The sequence below is a fragment of the Corvus cornix genome, chromosome 1A (genome assembly GCF_000738735.6).
Source record: "Corvus cornix cornix isolate S_Up_H32 chromosome 1A, ASM73873v5, whole genome shotgun sequence".
Classification (NCBI taxonomy): Eukaryota; Metazoa; Chordata; class Aves; order Passeriformes; family Corvidae; genus Corvus; species Corvus cornix.
The window spans coordinates 64,061,296-64,081,274 of record NC_047057.1 but is presented as its reverse complement, the minus strand read 5'-3'; the positions used below and the strand labels follow the sequence as shown (position 1 = coordinate 64,081,274).

The following is a 19,979-nucleotide window of genomic DNA, read 5'->3' as shown; positions in this document are numbered from 1 at the left end:
TTCCTGAGACTGTGCTATCTGTGACCAGGTTGGTGTAATCTTTCAGTGCAGTCTATTGGCCAAATTCGCTCTTTCCTGATGGAAGGTTAACTCTGGGGTGTATGACAGAAAATGTTGTCGCGGCCAAGGGTTCATGTCATCACAATCTGCATAAAAATAGAACCAGCTGGAGATAAAAAAAAAAATGTAAAATACCAAGTCTTAAAGTTATTCAGTTGTCCCCTTTACTCTTGCAAAACTTCAGTGATGCACTGATGGAGTCCCCTCTTGACTGTTCATCAGAGAATTTGAAATATTAGGCGAGTAATTACATCAGGCAATGAGGCAGTCCAAACATTTATTGCTAAAAATAGAACTACCCATCAACTGAGTGAAATTAACATATTTATTTAGTCTTTCAGAATTGATTAATCTCTAACAACATCATTCTTACTCAACTTTGGACACCTCAGAAGCAGCCATTATAAACAAACAGAGCTCTACTCAGGTCAGCAGCATATGGGAATTTTGGCCCTGAGGGAAGGGACCAGAGATACTCAGCAAGAACTTCAGGCAGCCACAGAGTTAAAAACTGAATGTGATGCTTCTGTCCCCTGGCTCAGGAGCTGTTCACACTTATGCAGGGATCACCAGAAACAAACACTGTCCCAGCTATCCAAGGGATCCAAAGCAGCTGTGTTTCTACAGAAAGGTCTCTCAAGCTACATTTTCAAGCTTGCTGCTTGATTTTACTGACAGCTTCTACCCTGGTGCTTGCTTGGCAAAACCCACCTGAGTTACAGTGACATTAATGTGATACACACATGTGCAGGTTGATGTGACAGAGGTTTGTCTAAGGCAACAAGGCTCAAGGGTAGGAACTCTGTTATCCTGGGATATCATCTGCCCTTCCTACACAGTGAAGGGAATTTGCAAGAGAGTGTGGCCTAAAGCAAAGCTTATGTCATCAGAGAGAATCTCTCCTATCATGCATCCAGCAGAGCAGACTTCACAAGCATGTATTGTTCACATTATAGAAAACAACCCTCAAACATTACAGTTATAGACCTGGCACCATGTTTAATAATCAACACAGGAAGCTTAAAAAATGACCAGTTATGGACTTTGAAATAAAGGTTTACTGCAGGAATGATTTTGTAGCTTAAAACACTTGCTGAAGGCAAACAAAACTTGAGCTTTTGGCAGCTCCACATAGTCAAACTTGAGTTCACAAAGTGCCTCACGTGAAACTGTCATCATTGTGGGATCCTGGCATGAACTGATATGTAAAAGCCAAGTTTTCACTTATTTTGCAAGTAAGGAAGGCCCACTGTGTGTTTATATATACACATACACACCCCCCTTTGGCTGAATTCTACTCTTGGAAGCGTTTTTGTCTAATCATTGACGGCTTGTATGACTCTAGGATGAAGATTTGTTGGCCTAATTCAGTGACAAGCAGAAGCCATGCTGTTTTGGAAAGCTCACACACCCAAGCCAAGTGCAGCACACATGAAGACTTACCTGCTTACACTTCTGCCAAAAGACAAGATAAATAATTACATTGAGTATATCTAATATTGATGTGCATATCAGGTAAATACAGTGTTAGTATCTGTTTGCACTGGATTTGGGAGTTTAAACCTGGATCCATAAATACAACACGTTCTGTGCTTCTCTAATAAAGTTCATGGTTTAAATAATGAGACACTACATATTTCTGCTCAAGAATCAGGACAACTCTTAACATGAATGCATCCTACTAGGTAGAAATGCAGACATACAAAATGAGATGATCAGTGATAGAGGTGAAAACTGCTATGCTCAATTTAGAAGCAGAAAACTACATGAAATGATGTTTTGACTTTGTTGTTAAATGGCACCTTTATAGTATATCTGTAATTTCTGGCCTTTTGTCTTCTATACCTCTGAAGTGTCTTAAAAATATTCAGAAGCTATAATTTATACACATGTTTTTTATCATGGGGCCTAGAACATCAAAATCATTAATTTAGCAATATTCAGTTGCAAGATCATTCTGTTTCTATGCACCTGACATCCACATCAAGAGGAATTAATGATTTCATAGTATATTACTTCAAACTGTGTAGCACATTACTTTAAATCTCTCCATACTTTAATTTATTCTTTCGTTTCTGCATTTGATTATCTTTCTGTAAGTCCTATTTGTATTTCCCCCCATAAGGGAGAAATGCATTTAAACACCAATAGGAGCTAAAAATGCAGGTACACTTTTCACTACACAACATAACACACAACACCATAATTTTTCATGCACTAAATGGCAGAAATAAGATTAGAACTGGGGGGGGCGGGGGGTGTTTCTCAAATGCAAAACCCTTTGCTTGCACTGTGCTGATTAAAAAGAAGAAAAAGGACCAGTTTGATAGAACAATTTAGAATTCTCTGATTTGAAAGCAAGGCCAATATTACATGCTGGAAAATACATGGACCAGGATATCTGGCATGAAAGCACAACATAGTTACTACAGGTGTAGCAGACACATCATCTGTACGAGGTCCCTGGACAGAAAGTAAACATAGGATGTGAAAGAAACCATCTTAAAGGCAAGCTCACCATAGAATGGAATCACATTGCTTTCAAATTCATCCTGAACACCACTGTGGATATTTTTCCCTATCTGAAGGCAAGCAACAATTTTTTTTTTCTTTTCTTTTCTTTTCTTTTCTTTTCTTTTCTTTTCTTTTCTTTTCTTTTCTTTTCTTTTCTTTTCTTTTCTTTCTTTTTTCTTTTCTTTTCTTTTCTTTTCTTTTCTTTTCTTTTCTTTTTTCTTTTCTTTTTTCTTTTCTTTTTTCTTTTCTTTTCTTTTCTTTTTTTTCCCCAACCTCAGATATTTACTAAAGGGTTTTTTCCAGTGACAAGTCCATATTTTCTCTTGCAAGGGTGATCCCAGGTGAGTTTTTCACCAACATTACCATAACGTCCAAACACAGCTAGACCTTCATGAGTGTGCTAACTTGGGAGATCTCCTCACCAGCATTATTTGTATTGGTTTCTGATGGAAGATAAAACATTACTATGGCACCTGGATGCTCTGGTCCATCCAGGCTTTGCTCTGTGTTTTAATGCTTTGCTTTACATTTGAAATTTACTCCAGAATCCCCATGCTCAAAACTGGACATGTCCATTACAGGACAAAAGGTTACTCAAGATCCTGCCAAAGCACAATATAGAGTTGTCCTGCATGATTATTACATTTATTTCTAGAAATATTTGCTAATCCAAGTAAAAGCAACAATTCAACAACTGCAGTGAACTCCCTGCTAACGGGGATTTTCTGTCCTGGACAATAATTTCACTTTCATATTTGTGGAACATCATTTCCTTAAAAGTGTGCTTGCTTTATAAAAATATTACATGAGGCAGCCTTTCTATTTTCAGGCTGTATCTATAAATGACTACTTCATTTAGGTTTCCAAACAATTCATATTAGGACTGCTTTAGAGCTTAAACTGATGGAGAATTCTACAAGTATAGAACTGCCTGTAAAGCTCCATCTCAGGAACTGTGTCAGCTGCATTAAAAAGTGGAACAAAAAAGACACCAGGACTGCAAGCCACCCATCACAGACCAGTGCTGCTTTTCCAAGTGTCTGGCTACTTCCACCAAACTTCAGGCTAAACTTGCGTTTGGTAGGAAATGTTCACATTTAGTTAAAAAAGATCAAACTCACAATCACTTCAAGTGCAGCCAGCCAGCCAAAGAATAACTCTTACTCAGTGACTACTAATGAGCATTTATGTAATCAATTAAGGAGTTGTTGCTCACTCACTGTGCCACGTCAGATGCTGGTGGCAGTGGTGACTCCTCAGGTACCAGGTCGATGTCATCAGTGAAGCTGTTGGCCCGTGACATGTCTTGGGTGGGCCCTTCCAAGCATCTTCTCACTGCACAAATAATTTAAAGAAATCATAATACATTAGGGAGACAAATCTAAAAGCTCTTAGCATGCCATATACATAGTTCAGACACAAGGAACCTCTTACAAGAGAGGTTTGTCTTCTTGAGGGCTGTCTCCTGTGAACAGAAATTCACCACATCTGCAATATCAGTGTGGGCATGACAATACAAACAATCAGACTTCCATTTCCTCACTCAACACCATTTGATATGTGTGCTTTAATACCTTTAAAACTATTCTTGAAAATGCTGTTATCATACAAACAGAATACTTGGAATATAAATGCTCTTTAGTCAGTACAGTCACCAGTGTTCCAAATTTCTCCCATGAGCCAGGAAGCCTCAGGTGCTTGGACACAGTTGGCTCTGCAGGATAACCATGGTGGGTCCAAGCTGTGCTGGAGTTTAGCTCATGTTCCAAGTGTTACAAAGGTACAAATTCCATTACAGATTTGGGAAACATATAATGGCCAATTCATGAAGGAGTTCACTAAGACACTGCAAAATTCAGAGAATTTTACCCTGTAAGTGGTAAAAGCTAATGTTTTATAAAAATCTACCCTCAAAACTCATTTCCATCCAATATAGGGCTGACTTCACCATAAATGTGCAGTGTACAGGTACCTGCCTAAGTTCAGCTGCATCAATATTCAAAAGCTATTTCTGCCACAAGTTCTCTTCAATACCTTTTCCTATATTAACTTTGTTCAAAAGCTATAAAGTATATCTAGCTTAAGTTGCTGTGATCTAAAAGAGGAAGTTCATTCCTGGTGATCCTAACATTTTCCAAGGAAGCTACCTATAAATTTTAATTCCGATCATCCTTGAAAGCTTGGCACATGAGCTGGCAGAGTCTAACCTGGAAAATGGATATGATGAAACATACAAATTCAAGGGAGGAAAAAAAGTGTTTGTGGGTGTGGGTGAATCACTAAAATCAAGCATCAAAACAAGTAAAGACTAAATAGTGTCACTTGCATATGCTGTGGTAACAACCCACATGACAGAAATAAGAAACCTTGCCTCCTAGAAAATTAAATTGATGAAATTTAATCTGTTTAATTATTCTGTTAATTCCAAACCAACACTTTGGCTGGACTGCAATCAAGGTAAATACTAAAAAGCTTACAACACCAGAGCTTACTATTGGAAGAGCCATAACCCAAATGGCAAGGAGTGAAAATGAAGTCTATGGAATGGAATTATCAAATAGCATAATTGAACACTGACAAAGAACATAAGATTACAAAGCTGTTTTACTTACATCTGCTGCATTTAATCACAAATAAACTGTGTTTCCAGGGGAAACCCAAATCTTCCAGGCACCAGGAGCATGAACTTCTGTGCTATCACAGCACTACTGAGACACTTTGGCTGTTCTAGAGGAGCTTTATTTTGTGAGACTTGACAGTGCTGCATTTGTCCTGATAAGACATTTTTCCTGTGAGAGAAGTATGTGGCCTCATTTCCAGACAAAGTCTTGAAACACACAGGTCCAATATTTGAAGTATGGCTTTGGGAAGCACCAATCTCTGAACAAGTAACATGGCACATGATCACATCTGCAAAATTCAGCTGGGGGAGTTTTGGCTCCAGCTACAGTAAGGTTTTCCTCATAGGAAGTTACCAACACTTGGGAGTGGGCTCAGGCAGAGTTAAATTGCTGTGCCCATATAAGGCACACCAGATTAAAAGGAAAACTGTGCATTGCTATCAATTCCTACTCCACAGTGAACTGCTGAAAGGGTCAGAGCAGGGCCTAGTTAATTCATGGCAGTTTGCCTCCTTCAGAGCACAGCATGGATACTAAAGTTACTGTGATGCATTTGCCATGAGAAGTCTTGGGATGATACTTTAGTCCTGTCATTTTAGGGCTCTGGTCCACATTGCTTTATCAAACACCTCTCTGACTCATCACACCGCTGTTTGCAACCTGCATCCAGGCACTCCTAAAAATCCCCAAAACCCCTAATTGTTTACATTAGGCTTGCTAACTCCTTTCCTGAGAAGTGTTCCCTACTGCAATGTGCTCCACAGCACGGTGGTTCTGAGCAAAGGGGGCCAACGGCAGGAGCCGGTTCCGAAAGCTTCGCTTCCTCATGATTCCCGTGTGCTGTGCTGAGCGGCTCTGCCGTTCCTGCAGGGTGCACCTGGAGCCTGCTCTCTGACCAGGGCCCTTCTGCTGGGACATGTGGAACCTCATCCTGGGATTTAACTGCCTCTGCTTGGTTACCTGCACAACCAGGACAAGCTTCTGTTGTGTCTTTATGTAAGGCAAAAGCACTCAGGTTTTCCCTTCAGTAAGGACTGCTGTGATTGTCTGTGGCAGTCTCATTCCACAGGGAGGGCACATTTCATTCCTGCAAGCATTTTGAAAAAGGCAATGATGTGATTATGTATTCTATGCAAACAGGAGTTGTGCAACACATACTCCATAGCTGATTTTATCAGCTGAATGGAACTTGCGTACTTAACTCCATAAAATTAAGTATTTGGGCCACGTCTCAGAGATTGCCTCACTGCTTCCCCTCTGCCCTCCCATGCTTCCATGGTCAGATCCATGGACAGAATGATTTTTGCCATTTTGGTTGCAGACTAGATTTATCTCAAAAGTATTAAATGAAAAAAAAGCTGCTCACAGAAGTGCTGCTCTAGTATATCAAGCTAAAGCAGAAATCACAGCTCTGAGGCTCATCATATCTGGGTGGTGATATTATGAGACTCCCTACTACTCTCAGAGCCACTTGACTCAATTCAAAGTATTAGTTTTGTGAAGTATTAAAGCCATCACCAGAGAATACTTGTTTTATCCGTGCAACCCTAATAAAAGTTGTTTAATACTGATTTCCCTTTATCCTTTTATCACTCATTAATTCTATATGTTTCTGCTTTAAAATATTAACACATGAATAACATTTTCTGGTCCCTAAATGTATGCTAATGGTAAATGCATGTTATACATGGTACTTTCTAAATATTTTTTGTCCTTTAAGTGACTGTCAGAATTGTGAGCAGTTATCTTCTTATTCAAAAAACTTTGGAACCAACTCAGTTTTTGAAGTTAACTCACTTTCCTTGAACTTTCAAAACTCATTTAGACAGCAATGTTCAGTCATAAATCAAAATTCCCGAAAATCACACTAAAAGGAACAATTTTTTTTTTTTTAATGTCAAGAAGCCTATAAGCTCCTGAGCAGTAAAGTAATTCATAATAATCATTCCTGATAGTGCTTTCACTTGGAGGAAATGTGGAGCATTATAATACATTCAACACATGGCAGTGATGTTTTCCAGAAATAAAACTCAAAGTTGTAAGGCCCAGCTACTACAGATGGTAGTTTGTAGCAGCTGCAGCTCAAGCCAGAACAACTCTGTCTTCCCTCTCTATATTTATTTTCATAAGATTTCCTTGTCCAAACTGACTTTATAGGAATTAATGCCCTACATTTGATGCTGCAGAGTAGTATTAAGCATGGGAGGCAAGGAAATTCGAAGAGGAAAAGAAAGAGGAACCATCCATCCTTTCCATGTGTTACTACTCAGAGTATGAAGCAGCTGTACCTGTTTCATCATAAAATATATAATATTTAATGAGCTTGAAAAGCTGGAAGCAGCAAATTGAAAATACAGAATAGTATCTACCACCAGTACAACAAATTCCAGTGAACACCACAGACCCAGGGATCCCTGGAACAGATCAACAGATTAAATCAAACAGCAAAAAGAAAGCCAAGTTTCATATACCTTTAAATTTCTAAAATGGTGAAATCATAAAATAAACACATCAAAACATAACCCAGAGATATTTTTTGTAATGCTGTTTGGCTTTAGCTAACCTTAGATTCCTTATCTATATTACACTAACTTCTGTGTTTGTGTTATGGGGAAAAGGCAAGCTCCTGAATTATAAATGTGACAGAAAACAGGACTGTACTGTCATGGTCATTCCCCAACAGGCAATGCCCAGCAACAGCAGGACAAAATAACAAGGAAGATTTTGCACTATTCTCCTCCCAGATAAAGAAGGTGAAAAAAAAAGAAAAAGCAGGTCTCTTTCAGTGCCACTGTCTCATTATCACTTGCAGATCAGAAGCTGTTAAAACCCTCTCTCTCATAATGCCAGGCTGCACTGCTCAGTATCAGCAATACATAGGACATAAACATGATTTCGTATGTAAGGCTGCACCTTGACAGAAAATCCCTGGGATAACTACACTTCCTTTATCCACAGGGATGAACTGCCTGTGAGATCACTCTGTTACATCTTGTCTACTTCCCTGAGGCAGGAATTTGTATCATCTCACTTAAAAATACTGCATTTGTAAAGCTGTATAGAGGCAAACTGGTTTGGGGCCTAGCCTGGGACATCTCCAAATCCTTACTTTCCTGAGAAAAATAAAGGCAAGTTAACAGCTTATGAAAGCCCAGAGGCCTGGAAGTGTCTGACACCCGAATACCAGCTTGCTTTTAAAAGCCCTCTTTTTTTGCTTTTATTATCATTCATCTCAGCAGGCAAAGGGCATTCGAGCTCCTCTGAGGAGTCCCACTGGAATAATACAGCAAAACATAATTGGCATGGACTGAATAATTTCTTTATCAAAGTTATAAGAACTTTACTGTGTGAAGCTCCAGTGGTGTCAGGAGTACACTCAGTGTTACTCTAAATAAGATATTGTTACTTTAGTTTCATGTAAAACTGTTACAAATCTGAGTATCTGAAGCTGTGATTTTTAAATCCTTACTATGCACTCAAATGTGAGCCATCTGCAAATGCCACACAGTCACATTGTCCCTTACACAACTCTTAGAGCTACAAGTGCCCAGCACAGTTAAAAAAGCTCAAGCTACTTTCTGTACCTAAATTTAGGCAGCTAAATTTATTATCATCATTCGAGATGTGGCTGATTCAAGTTCAGGACAATGCACAAGAATTGCATTTTGCCCCAAAAAATCCTGCAGAATCACACCAAAATTAATTAAGCAGTGGTTTGCCAGCAGAATAGAAATAAAAGTGCATCTGAAAAGGTGAATTGAGGAATAAGAATAAATTTGTATTTGCTGCAGACATGTTGCTAACTCCATGCAAAAAGTGCCAAGCACTCTTCCTGCTGTAGTTACAGATTGGGCTGCAAGTGTTTTAGATAAACTTCAACATCTGGTTTCCTGTGTATCTGATTTGAAACAATCAGCACTCAAAATGCACTAATGCTGCCTTTATTTGTTGTACATTCTTTTGTTTAGATAAGCCTGCAGGCCAAATTACACACTGCCTTACACCCCTGGAACTCAATCACTCCTGTAGGGCTGATGGGACAGAACGGGGATGTAAATGAATACCAACACATTACTGAAAATCACAAGGGCATGTAGCACTGGAAAAAGGCATGTAGTGCTGGAAAACACGCAGAGAGAAACAATTAAACATATTCTTGAATGCACATGAGGATGTGTTATCTACCCAGCTGCCTGAACATCCTTTTCAGACCTAGCAAATGAGAAGGATGCAATGCTCACCAAAAAAAAAAACCAGAAAAAAATCCACAAATTACAAACCAAACAAACAAAAAAATCCCAACAAACCCCAAACATTTTCTACAGCATCATAAATATGTCTACTTTAGAAGACATATTTCAAAACCAACTTCTTTAAATGCAGCATATCTGCCTAAAAAATTCAGCTGAATATTTTGTATGAAATAACTTGTAGAGTGAGCAAGTGTCCATTCTGCTGAACCTGTGCAATGCTTGGCACTCACTGACAATCAGGTTTGTTGACAGACTCAGAAAGTGGTCAGGGACCAACTGCACAAAGAGCTGCAAGGATCTCCTCATACACAGATAGGAGCTGTCAGAAGGCAACTGGGGATTAATGGAGCCCAGGAGAGAAGCCCTGCAGTGCTGGTGCCCCTCACTATCTGCTCAGATACCGAGCTGGGATCTCCACTGGGCTCAGCCCAGCCCCTTTCAGACCCACTAAGCACGGATTTTCCTTGCCAGTTTAATCTGAACAACATTTTTAAATGTATGTTGACTGTGCTGTGATAAAAGCATTCACAGAAACATGGAACTAAGTGACAAAAGAAAAGCTACCAATCTAGATACATGAACTTGTATATTTCTGGTTGTATTATAACCAGGATTGGTTTACAGTTTTCTTCATGGGAATGACTCACAATAAAAGGGATGGGGCTTGGAGCAACCTGGGCTAGTCAAAGGTGTCCCTGCCCATGGCAGGGGGTGGAACTGGATGACCTTTAAAGTCCTTTCCAACCCAAAGCATTTGGGATCTTCTAGTCTGTTCAGCTGAGTAAGGTGGAGGGCACAAGTTTCGTTGTAAGAACTAGAGGCTTTAAAGGCATTTCCATATGCATAGGAAAAGATCTGTGGCTGGCAGAGTTCCATTTACTCCTGAAATGCCACATCCTATCCCTCTCCTGTGAGAGGGAGAAGGCCAGAGGGGGAAGCATCCAGGCAGTTAGACCACATACAATCTACAGCCATGCAGTAAATATTCATATTATTGCCCAACATGCACTATAGAGTCATGGTTTGGCTTGGAAGGGCCCCAAAAGAAGGAGGGCAGGCAAACAGGCAGCCTATAACTGAATCCTAGAGGGTTTCTCATTCTCAACCCAAATCACAGAAATCTCCCATCTCTAAAATACAAGGTCGCCTTCGTTTTAACATTTCCTCTCTCTGGGCTCTGTTCCTGAAAAGAAGTACTGCTTTTTTTGTTTTTGTTATGAAAGCTGTTTCTTCTAAAGAGACACAAAAAAAAGTGGACTTCCAAACCCATTCAAGTCTGTGTGGCTGTTATGGAAGGTATTAGTGGGTAAAGTCCGGCCAACAGGTTGGAAAACACGTTTTCCTCGTTGGCTGGGGAAGCAAAGCATCAGAGATACCCAAAGAGTGAATTGCACAGTAGATACATTAATTAATAGCTATTAAATTGTGCCTCTTGGCAGCAGCAGGAGGATTATGACAGCAGGAAAAACAGAAATCTGCTTTTCATGATCACCTGAGGCCCAAATGCTGCCACAGCTGGTCCAGGAGGGATGTGACCAGGACACCTTTGGGAAAGCATCTAATAAGACAAGTGGCATTCAAATGATGTCAAGAGAGCAAAGTTTTTCAGTATTCTACAGCAAACTATTTTGACAAGCATTTCTTTATTCTCTTAAGACTTACTCTGTTTCTTTTGCTTATCTAACACAATCTTTGTGCCCACAAGTATTTTTAACATGTTTTTGAACTGGAGATACCATCTACACCTTGAGAATATGTTCAGAGATCAGCTCTCCAAGGCCAAATTCAAGTCACCAATACTAATGCATTTAACTTTTTAAGGCTGGAAAGACTTGACTGTTCATTTAGTTATTCTGAAGAATGAAATGTACAGCAATAACAGTGAAGAAAGTAAGACAAAAATAGCTTTGAAAGGGATCCTTCTTCACTGCTCGCCTTTCTTTTTTTTTAAAAGGACAAGAAGAACTTGACCTTAAACTGAAACAATTAATAGTCAGTGAAATGTAATTTGGCAGCTTGTTAGCTCCACAGGGAGAGCTCTTAACACATACAAACTCTTAGAATTACACATAGGGAATGTATCATGTAATATAAATATATAGAGTTACATTCCATTATGGGATTCAGAACTGCCATTATAGTAAAAGTATTTATTTTAACAAGGAAGTACAGTTTTAGTGTGGCTATTAAAGAAAATAAACCCGTCTGAAAACATTTTTATTTTTCATGCCTGTTAATGGTCAAAGCATACAAACTGCAGTGACAGTAAAAACAGAAACATCTTCTGAATTGTTGTCAATGTTTTGACTCACAAGAACACAAAACCCAATTACTGTAATTACAGTGAAATATGCCACAATTATTTGCTGGTCTTATGCAGTTCTTGCCCTCCCACAACTGAACCCTTGTAGAACAATTTCCCTATTTACTAGTGTTAATCATGAATTCAATACCAACAATATTGTTACCAACCTGCCTGTTCAGAAAAAAAAAAATCTGTAAATTAAAGTAAATCTTAATAGTAGAGGAAATAATTTTTGTGTTTGTCCTTAAGGCCAAAACAAGTTCAATAAAATAATCTGTAGCTGTTGACTACACTAAATTAAAACTATTCCAAACTAAAGCTTCAGCTGTTATTTCATACATTCCAGGTGTAAAGAAACAACATTTTATAGGAGTATTCTCTACTTCGAATATATTTGCTCCAAATACTTGTTATATCTTGAATGTAAGAATATTTTAGGTAGGGCAGTAATTTGGGTAAGAGTCTAAGTTGCAACTGCTAAAAAGAGAATTAAAAGTAGCCATTGTTATGTGTACCAATACCATGAACATTTTGACAGATCTTCAGATCATAGAATTCAAACTGAAACATAAGCACAACCCCTCCTCACAGTAAGTTATCTTCCTAAAAATGCTGCAAATTAACTGATCACATTTTATTTAAAATTAAATTCATGGGGTCTTCAATTCTGTACTTCAGAGCTCAGTCAGGATGTGCATTCTTTATTAATTCCAACTTCTCCATATTTCTTATTCAGAACTTCCACTAGAAAATATTTATAATTAAAGAGCTTTAAAAATACTCTAAAGAAGTTGTTAAGCTTTTGCTGCTACAACTAAAATTCAAATGTTTTGAAACTCAGATTCTGAGAAGACCCAGAGTAGTTACCTCTTCTACACTCCCAATAGTAACCAAAAAGTTTGTATGACAAGGGAATGGTGGTATTTAAAACTGAGACACAACCCTAAGGTGGAACACGCCCTCAGAGGCCTAAAGTCTCTCTTTACTGATGACAGTGTAGAAATAAATTTGAATGTGTCCTGCAGCTCTTGGGACTGAGGGTGACCTCTGGCAGCAGGCCATGACTTTTCTGTGACAGTGAGAACCACAGAGATGTCACGAGACAAAGCTCTTCTCTCCCTCCACCAAGGGACCTGCATGAAGAGGGTTAAAAAGTTCACTCTCAAATACACCCTGAACTTGTCAGTGTGAGTGACCCCAGTGCATCTGTAGGGGACACATCCTCCAGACGAGGTGAGTAAGGAAGCCCTGAGAAGCAGGGAAGTGGGAGATCATTGCTAGTGCTGAGATTGCTGTGTACAACAGTCAGTGCAGTACAGACTGGCTGTAGATTCTGACACTCCCAGAGAGAAATCTGGATGAATGCTGAATTTCTGGAGTGACTTGACTGAGATCAGCATCTTCAGGGAAAGGAGATACAGTGCAAATTACAGCAGATGTGTGTTTTCGTACCCTATCAGTCCCATTACAAGGCTTTGGTTCCATCCAAGCTTTTTTAAACCACATTACTGAGGACTGAGACACAAATTCATCTTTGCTATGTGTGAAAATAACACGGCTCAATTCTCGTTCTTAGTGCTATTAATCTTATTATTTATCACACTCATCATTCCCTTTTTAATATAAACACACCATTACAGACATGGAACCCTAACAGAGCCATCAGGGGAAAACCCAGCTTCATGATACCATCTCAATTTCCAACCAAACATTTTAATTTTAACAGCAACAAAAAAGTGTCATTTGTTTTCTAATCCATCCATCCAAATCCATTTGTTTCCTAACCAACATCCAACATTAATAGTTTCAAACACATTGTCAAGATGACAGAAATTGCAAATGTGCTCAGGACTATCTGCTTTGTGTCACTGACCAACCAAAGATGCTCTGCTATGTGTTGGCAGGCAAACCCTTGCAGAATATTCCCTTCCATCTTCTGTGGCATGAAAGATTCAGATACCACTCATTGTCTTAATTTGGCTGGAGAATCCAAACAGTGACTTCCAAGTTCCATCTTGTCCTATCATACAATCATATGATAACTGGAATAAAAGTTTCTTTAGAATAACTTCATTGGAGCACTTGGATATTTTTCTTTTTTGCTTGTAAAAATGAACAGAAAATTGTTAAGTTGCTCTTTTTAAGTAAACCAACAAATATGTTCATATCTGAAACAAAGAGATCGCTCAAGACTGAGCTTCTTTTTGTCCAGCAAAACAAATATTTAAGACTTCTCAAGTGCTTATTCAGTAGTGGTTTGAAATAACCATTTCACTTCCTCTATTAAATATGGACAAAATAATAATTCACTATATATGCACATCTATATTTTTCTGTAAATGTATTTAGGGGATAGCAGGATTCCCTGGCCACCCAGATGCAGAGTACAAGCCATCCCAGGATGGTATGTACCACTGCTGAGACAAAAAAACCCCCACCTAGATTGGCCTAATATCAGATAACAACACAGCAGGACAAAGAACTGCTTTATGCACTGCCTTGTCTCCAGCTGAGGTGAAGAGCAGATGCACAAGGGCAGGACAAATACACAGTGCTGGCTGCACACAGAACATCCTATGGGCTGCAGCTGGGGCACTTTCCAAGACTGAGGTGGTATCCAAGGATTCTTGATGGGGCTTCTGACACAATAAATTTGTTCACGTGGTGTTAAGAATAACACCACAATTTGTTTACACTGATTTTAGTGCAGATATGAATGTGCACTTGCCCAGTGAATAGAAAATTCATGCAGTAGCCTCCAACGCTGTTAATATTGCTACAGGGGGAAAACATGCAACACCAGTGAAGCAGCATGTCACAGCCCTAGAAAGGTAGGGTATAAGCAAAATGACTTTAATTCAAATAAAGTCCCAGAGGAAGGTGTTACAGACTCTGGAAATAACGAAGGCATAGCCCAAGAGATAAGTTACTGCTCTGGGGAGGATAATGCAAAGACTCCTATTACAATCCTAAAGCATGGAGACCCAGGCTTCTCACTGCCATTCAAACTCTTGGCAGCACAGAGGGTACCAAATGTTTCACCCAAGGACTGGAGAGATTTGGTTTCAGATCAATAGGGAGAAATTAGTGCCTTGTTCCCTACCTCCCCTCACCCCTTCCTTTCCACTGATGCTCACATGCAGTTATTTCCTTATTCTGAGCACTGTCTATGTTTTGCTGTTGGGGAAACCTCCCAAATCTCCCCCAAACGGGTGCCTTATGAGCTGGCTTTGCTATAAATGCTTTAGTGCTCCCTTATCCAGATTTGGATACAGCCCTTTCCCCATCTGAGAGTCAGATTTAGATGTGTTGAAGTTACAAGTGACTGGAACACTTGGTGGGTGTAAAGCACTGACCATTTCTGGCTTTGCAAAGGTGATGATGATGATGATGATGATGATGATGATGATGATGATGGGGTTTGCTTGCATGGCACAGGATCTCCTCCTTGATGCCCTACCTCCCCCAGCACAGTTTCTTCAGACAGCTGGCAGAGAAGTTAACAAGATAAACACTGGAAAAATCTCTGATAATTCCATCTTGTGTAGAGAAAAACTGCTTGGCCCAGGCACAGCAGCAGCTGAAGGCAGGGAGGGAAAGGGAAGACTGTGGATGTGTCACTGCACCCAGGGAAATGGGAACACACAAAAACCCATTCAATGCTGAGAGGGCAGATGTGGAGGTAAAAGAGGCAGCACAAGAGAGCATCAGGAGTCTCCTTAAGAAGCCTTATTCTGAATTAAATTCTTTCAAATAGTAAGCAATAAACTTGTTCAAATTAATTTTTTTATTAGAAATTACTACTGAAACAGCCTTTACTGACTCCAACTTAAATTGCCTTGCTTTCCAATTACAAGAGAAGTCCAGGAAGTATTTCAACCCTCTTTCCACTACAGCCAGTTCACATCCAAGACTGGCATATGCTAACACATTAATTTATGTAGCAAAGAACATCTTTACCCCTTCAAGGAGAATTAAAAAGAAGATGACAGCAAATAATGTAAATTGAAGGTCTTCACCAGGCAGAAACCCCATAAAGCCATCACTACCTTACCCAAGTAGATCTCTAGCAGCTAAAAGTGACTTTGCTCATCTGGCCTATCAACAGACCTAACTGTGTTACCAATGTGATTCTACCTCACTAGAAACAGTGCAACCACAGAACTTCTGGAGATCCCATTTCTCCAGGAGAAAAAACAAAACAAAACCAAAAAAGCAACAAAATACTATTTAACACACTTTATTGTGGTCAGGCAGGCTTGAGTGTATTTTTTTGTATGCTTTCTGCTCACCAGGCTTTTTAAATTTACCCCTGTAAGCCTTCAGCTGCTGGACCCCTGCATATACCAAAATCCAGTGCACACTCTGTCCTCTCTCTTTTACAAGGTTATAGGAAAAGGAGCCAATCTGAGCCCTTCACATAAACAGCAAGAGAAACTTGCAGACTTTATCTCAGGCTGCCCTTGGTCCAGGACAGCTCATTCAGCACAAACTAATCTAGGATGGATCCAGGTCAACCTGACCTCAAAGGATCTTAATTGGGTTAGTACAACCGGCTCTAGATATCCCATTGCCATGATTTGATTCACCCCATTCCAAACAGTACGAAAAAGCCACCAGCAACAAACACTGGAATTATGCTGCTTAAGGTTTGTTGGTTTTTTACAACTGGAATCAAGTTCTGAGAACTCAGCATAATATAAGAGTTAAAGGAACACAAATAGACCCAAAGGGTCAGAGCATGGTTGCAGTTTACATACTCATGAGGCAGATCCAGGACCAGGCTGTGTGCAAGCCAGAATTCCACGAATTAGTTATCAGAATTGTATTACAGATGCTCTCCTCATAATTCACCTTACCCAAAGGGGAAAAAATATTCTTCTCCTTTGACATGGACATTAAGTCCATGTCAGACCACAGCAAGAATGAGAGGGAGGAAATCCAGGAGGGTTTTTTTCTGCTTGATGGTGGATTATCACTATTACAGATGAAAAAGACAAAAATAACACATAATTAAAATAATACACTATTTTAAAAGCCATCAGCATTGCTTTATATTCCCAAGCTGGCTACTTTCTGTTTTGGGTAGAACTAATCACACCTGTAATTTTTTCATAACACAAAACAGGAGGTGCCACAAAGGAGTTTTATCCACATGAGCATGGAAGGGAAAGTAGAACTCCCTAATAAAGGGGGCAAAGCAGAGAACAAAGGCTATCCTGGAAGTTCATCAACCTCCCCCACCTCTATGGGCCTTACCCCAGAGAAATTCCCACAGAAATTATGGCCAGGACTACCGGGATATTCACTGCAAAGTTCTCGGAGTAGAACACTAAGAAGAAAGAGCTTTTTTTCCAGAGACAGTTACTCACTCATGGTTTCCAAAGTGGTTCTTTTAAAAATATAAATGCTCTCCTGCAAGTGAACACAATTTATATAGAAAAAATACATATTTGAGTTTTGCCAACTTCCCTTGTAAAAAGGAATGCATTGTGTACACAAAACATTGCTTAAATGCATGTTATTTTTCCAGGTATCTCCCTCTGAGTGGATTTTTAACACGGCTTCCATTTTATCAAGTATTACTATCCAAGTCAGTCTTGAGTTTTATTCAACAGAAAATTCAGCTAAAAGCAGGTATCATAAGCTATCTACTATAAAAATCCAACTCCCTAACTCTGCAGGAAAGACTAAGACTTTTAAGCAAAACCACTTCTAGGTAATAGGCAGAAGCTTTTTACAACCTCAAAATTTACTCATAATTCAACATTGCATTCTATCAAAAAAGTAACAAGGTCAAATTGCTTCATCAGTTGTAGTCAAGCACTGCTAAACAGCTCAGAATTTGGCCCAATTTTAATCAATATAAATAAACAGTCTCACTCACTTGGAGTTTTATTAACTCTGATCAATAGATTTCATACGACAGCTGCACAAGATCAACCAACGATGCAACCTATACAGAACACTGCAAATATTTGCTCATTGGGAAATTACTGTTGTTTCCTCTTCTCTTTCCAAAAGATAACAGTATTGCAAAACATGATTTATCCAAGTATTCCAATGCTAAAGGTGCACCAGTTGTATGTACACAGCAGATTACTGGACACTCCAGAACTGAAGGGGAATCAGTTCCAGATGTTTTCTACTGATTAAATTCAGACCAAGCAAGGTTAAGCAAATGACAAGCAGCTGCTTTTCTTTTTTGCCATAGTCATGACAAATCCCCTTAGAGTTCTAACTGACTCTAAGTAGCAGACACTGGGTGCAGCACCTTTTTTCCCTGGGATTTCATGGTTAACAGAGACTGTGAACAGCCTCCCTAGCAACTAATTGTTCTCACCCCCAGTCTGACAGGTTTTATGCAGATAAAAATTAAAAGGAAGAAGCTCAAAAATAAAAACAAACAAACAAATATTCTTTGAAATACCCCAGTGATGTAAACCCTAAATCACAGCTCCTCTCACTGCACATACTGCTGTCTACTGAAATAAGTCAAAGTAGAACAAAAGAAATATTAAGGTGTCACTAAACCAGGCCATGGCTCAGAGCAACACAGGCATCACCTTTACGACCCATCACTTCATTTCAAACAGGGCAGAAACATTTTTTACCATGTATAGAGGTTGAAACAAAGCTTTACTTCTTAGGCTTGTCTCCTATTTATCCTCAGCCATTCAGAGGTTTTTTCACACCTGATAGGATTAAACTGAAATAAAGACATTGTGTGTGTGTGTGTCCTTAAGCAAACTGACAGGTCAGATTTTCCATCCCAGCTTTTATTCTGAGCGGGGCAAGGAAGCATTTCCAAAGCACAGAACTTCCAAATTCCTTCCAAGGCAAATATTCCCATGGAGTTGTGGTTGGGAAAATCTGGAAAGAACAGCATGCACGCCTGTATATCAAAATTATTTCCCAAGCACTGTCTTTGACTGCAAAGAGCATGCTGTGTAAAGGGACACATGAAGCACAGTAAATGGTTTAGAAGTGGCTACACCTGGCTACTTCAACAAGGAGCAAAACCAAAAAAAGGGAACACTCAGTCTTTTCTTCTCTGTTTCTCAGCTAATGGTCAGTATATAGGGACACAGCCCTGCCCCCAAAGAACTAGTGTTTATTTTGCTTCTAATTATGGAATCTTTTCAGCATTCCCAGCTGACACACAACTGAAGTAAGCAAAATACAGGCTTTTCAAGACATTAATTCACTTAGATTAAAAGAATATTTTGAGGAGTAGTAAAAGTATATTTACTACTCCACCATCCACGTAAAACCAGTTTAAAAGGCTATAATTTTTTAGACATGATGCCCTGATCTCCCACAATAATGTTTTGTCATTTCCATAAGAACAAAACCAAATTTTTGTGGCTAAAAAGTAGCTTTCCATTCTAGATTAAATCACATCATCTTTTCCCCACAGAGCATTCACTACATCTCCTGCAAAAATTAGCTTTTCTTGCAAAAGGTGCCATCCCTGATTACCACTCCTCCTTGTTTATGCTAAGGATAAACAACCGTGCAGGCCCATGTTTAATCCTGCATTGACTTATTGTGTTCTCCACTTCTGTAATGCTGTGTCAGTCTGAAAACATTTCATAAAGAGTTAGGACTCACAGCATCTCCGTGACAGAGACAAGACTTATACTCATGTAGCAGACGGTGCAACCGAAGCACAGTGAGTTAACTGTCTGCCCGAGGTCACCCCGAGAATCAGTAACAGAATCCAGGAATCCAGCCCTCCCTCCTCAGCACGGGATGAGCCTTGGACAGCCAGCCCCAACACCAACACAAGGATTCCAGCAGGGCCCGCTGTGATGTGCTGGGGTTTTGTCACTGCCTTTGATCCTCACTTTAACCCATTTCACTAGTGGAAAAGGGTTTGAGACAAAAGCTGACAATCCTGGGCTTTTTTTACAAAACCAGTACACACACACAAAAAAAAAAAGGGAAGAAATGCAAAAAGTTGTCCTTATTCCCATTTATAAGAACCTGCTTCTCACCTTCAGTAAAAAGGCTCCATGTTGGCTCAAAAATGCCTTCACTTCCATGCAGTCACCAGGGAACTGCAATGAACCTCACAGTCCACAGCACTACAGCTGCATGTGTGTCACCACCACTCTAAATGCTGGTTGGGATTCCCCCCTCTCCGTTTCCTTTTTCTCATCCACTGGATTGCATGGACATGTGCCTTGCAGTTTGAAATTAAATTACTGCAGTTTGAAGTCT

The 19,979-nt window shown here is 39.5% G+C and overlaps 1 protein-coding gene across 1 annotated transcript in view; it reads right to left on the bottom strand.

Annotated features, from left to right (window-relative positions):
• Window positions 1-476: 476 nt before the first annotated feature.
• Window positions 477-19,979, bottom strand: part of LOC104696106 (potassium voltage-gated channel subfamily KQT member 1-like) — an 81,330-nt gene continuing 61,827 nt past the window's right edge. The window contains exons 12-13 of the mRNA XM_019292722.2: window positions 3,795-3,909; window positions 477-1,515 (exon numbers count right to left, since the gene is read on the bottom strand). Coding sequence (XP_019148267.2) covers window positions 1,500-1,515; window positions 3,795-3,909 — 131 coding nt within the window. The 3' untranslated portion in view covers window positions 477-1,499. The remainder of the gene's footprint in view (window positions 1,516-3,794; window positions 3,910-19,979) is intronic.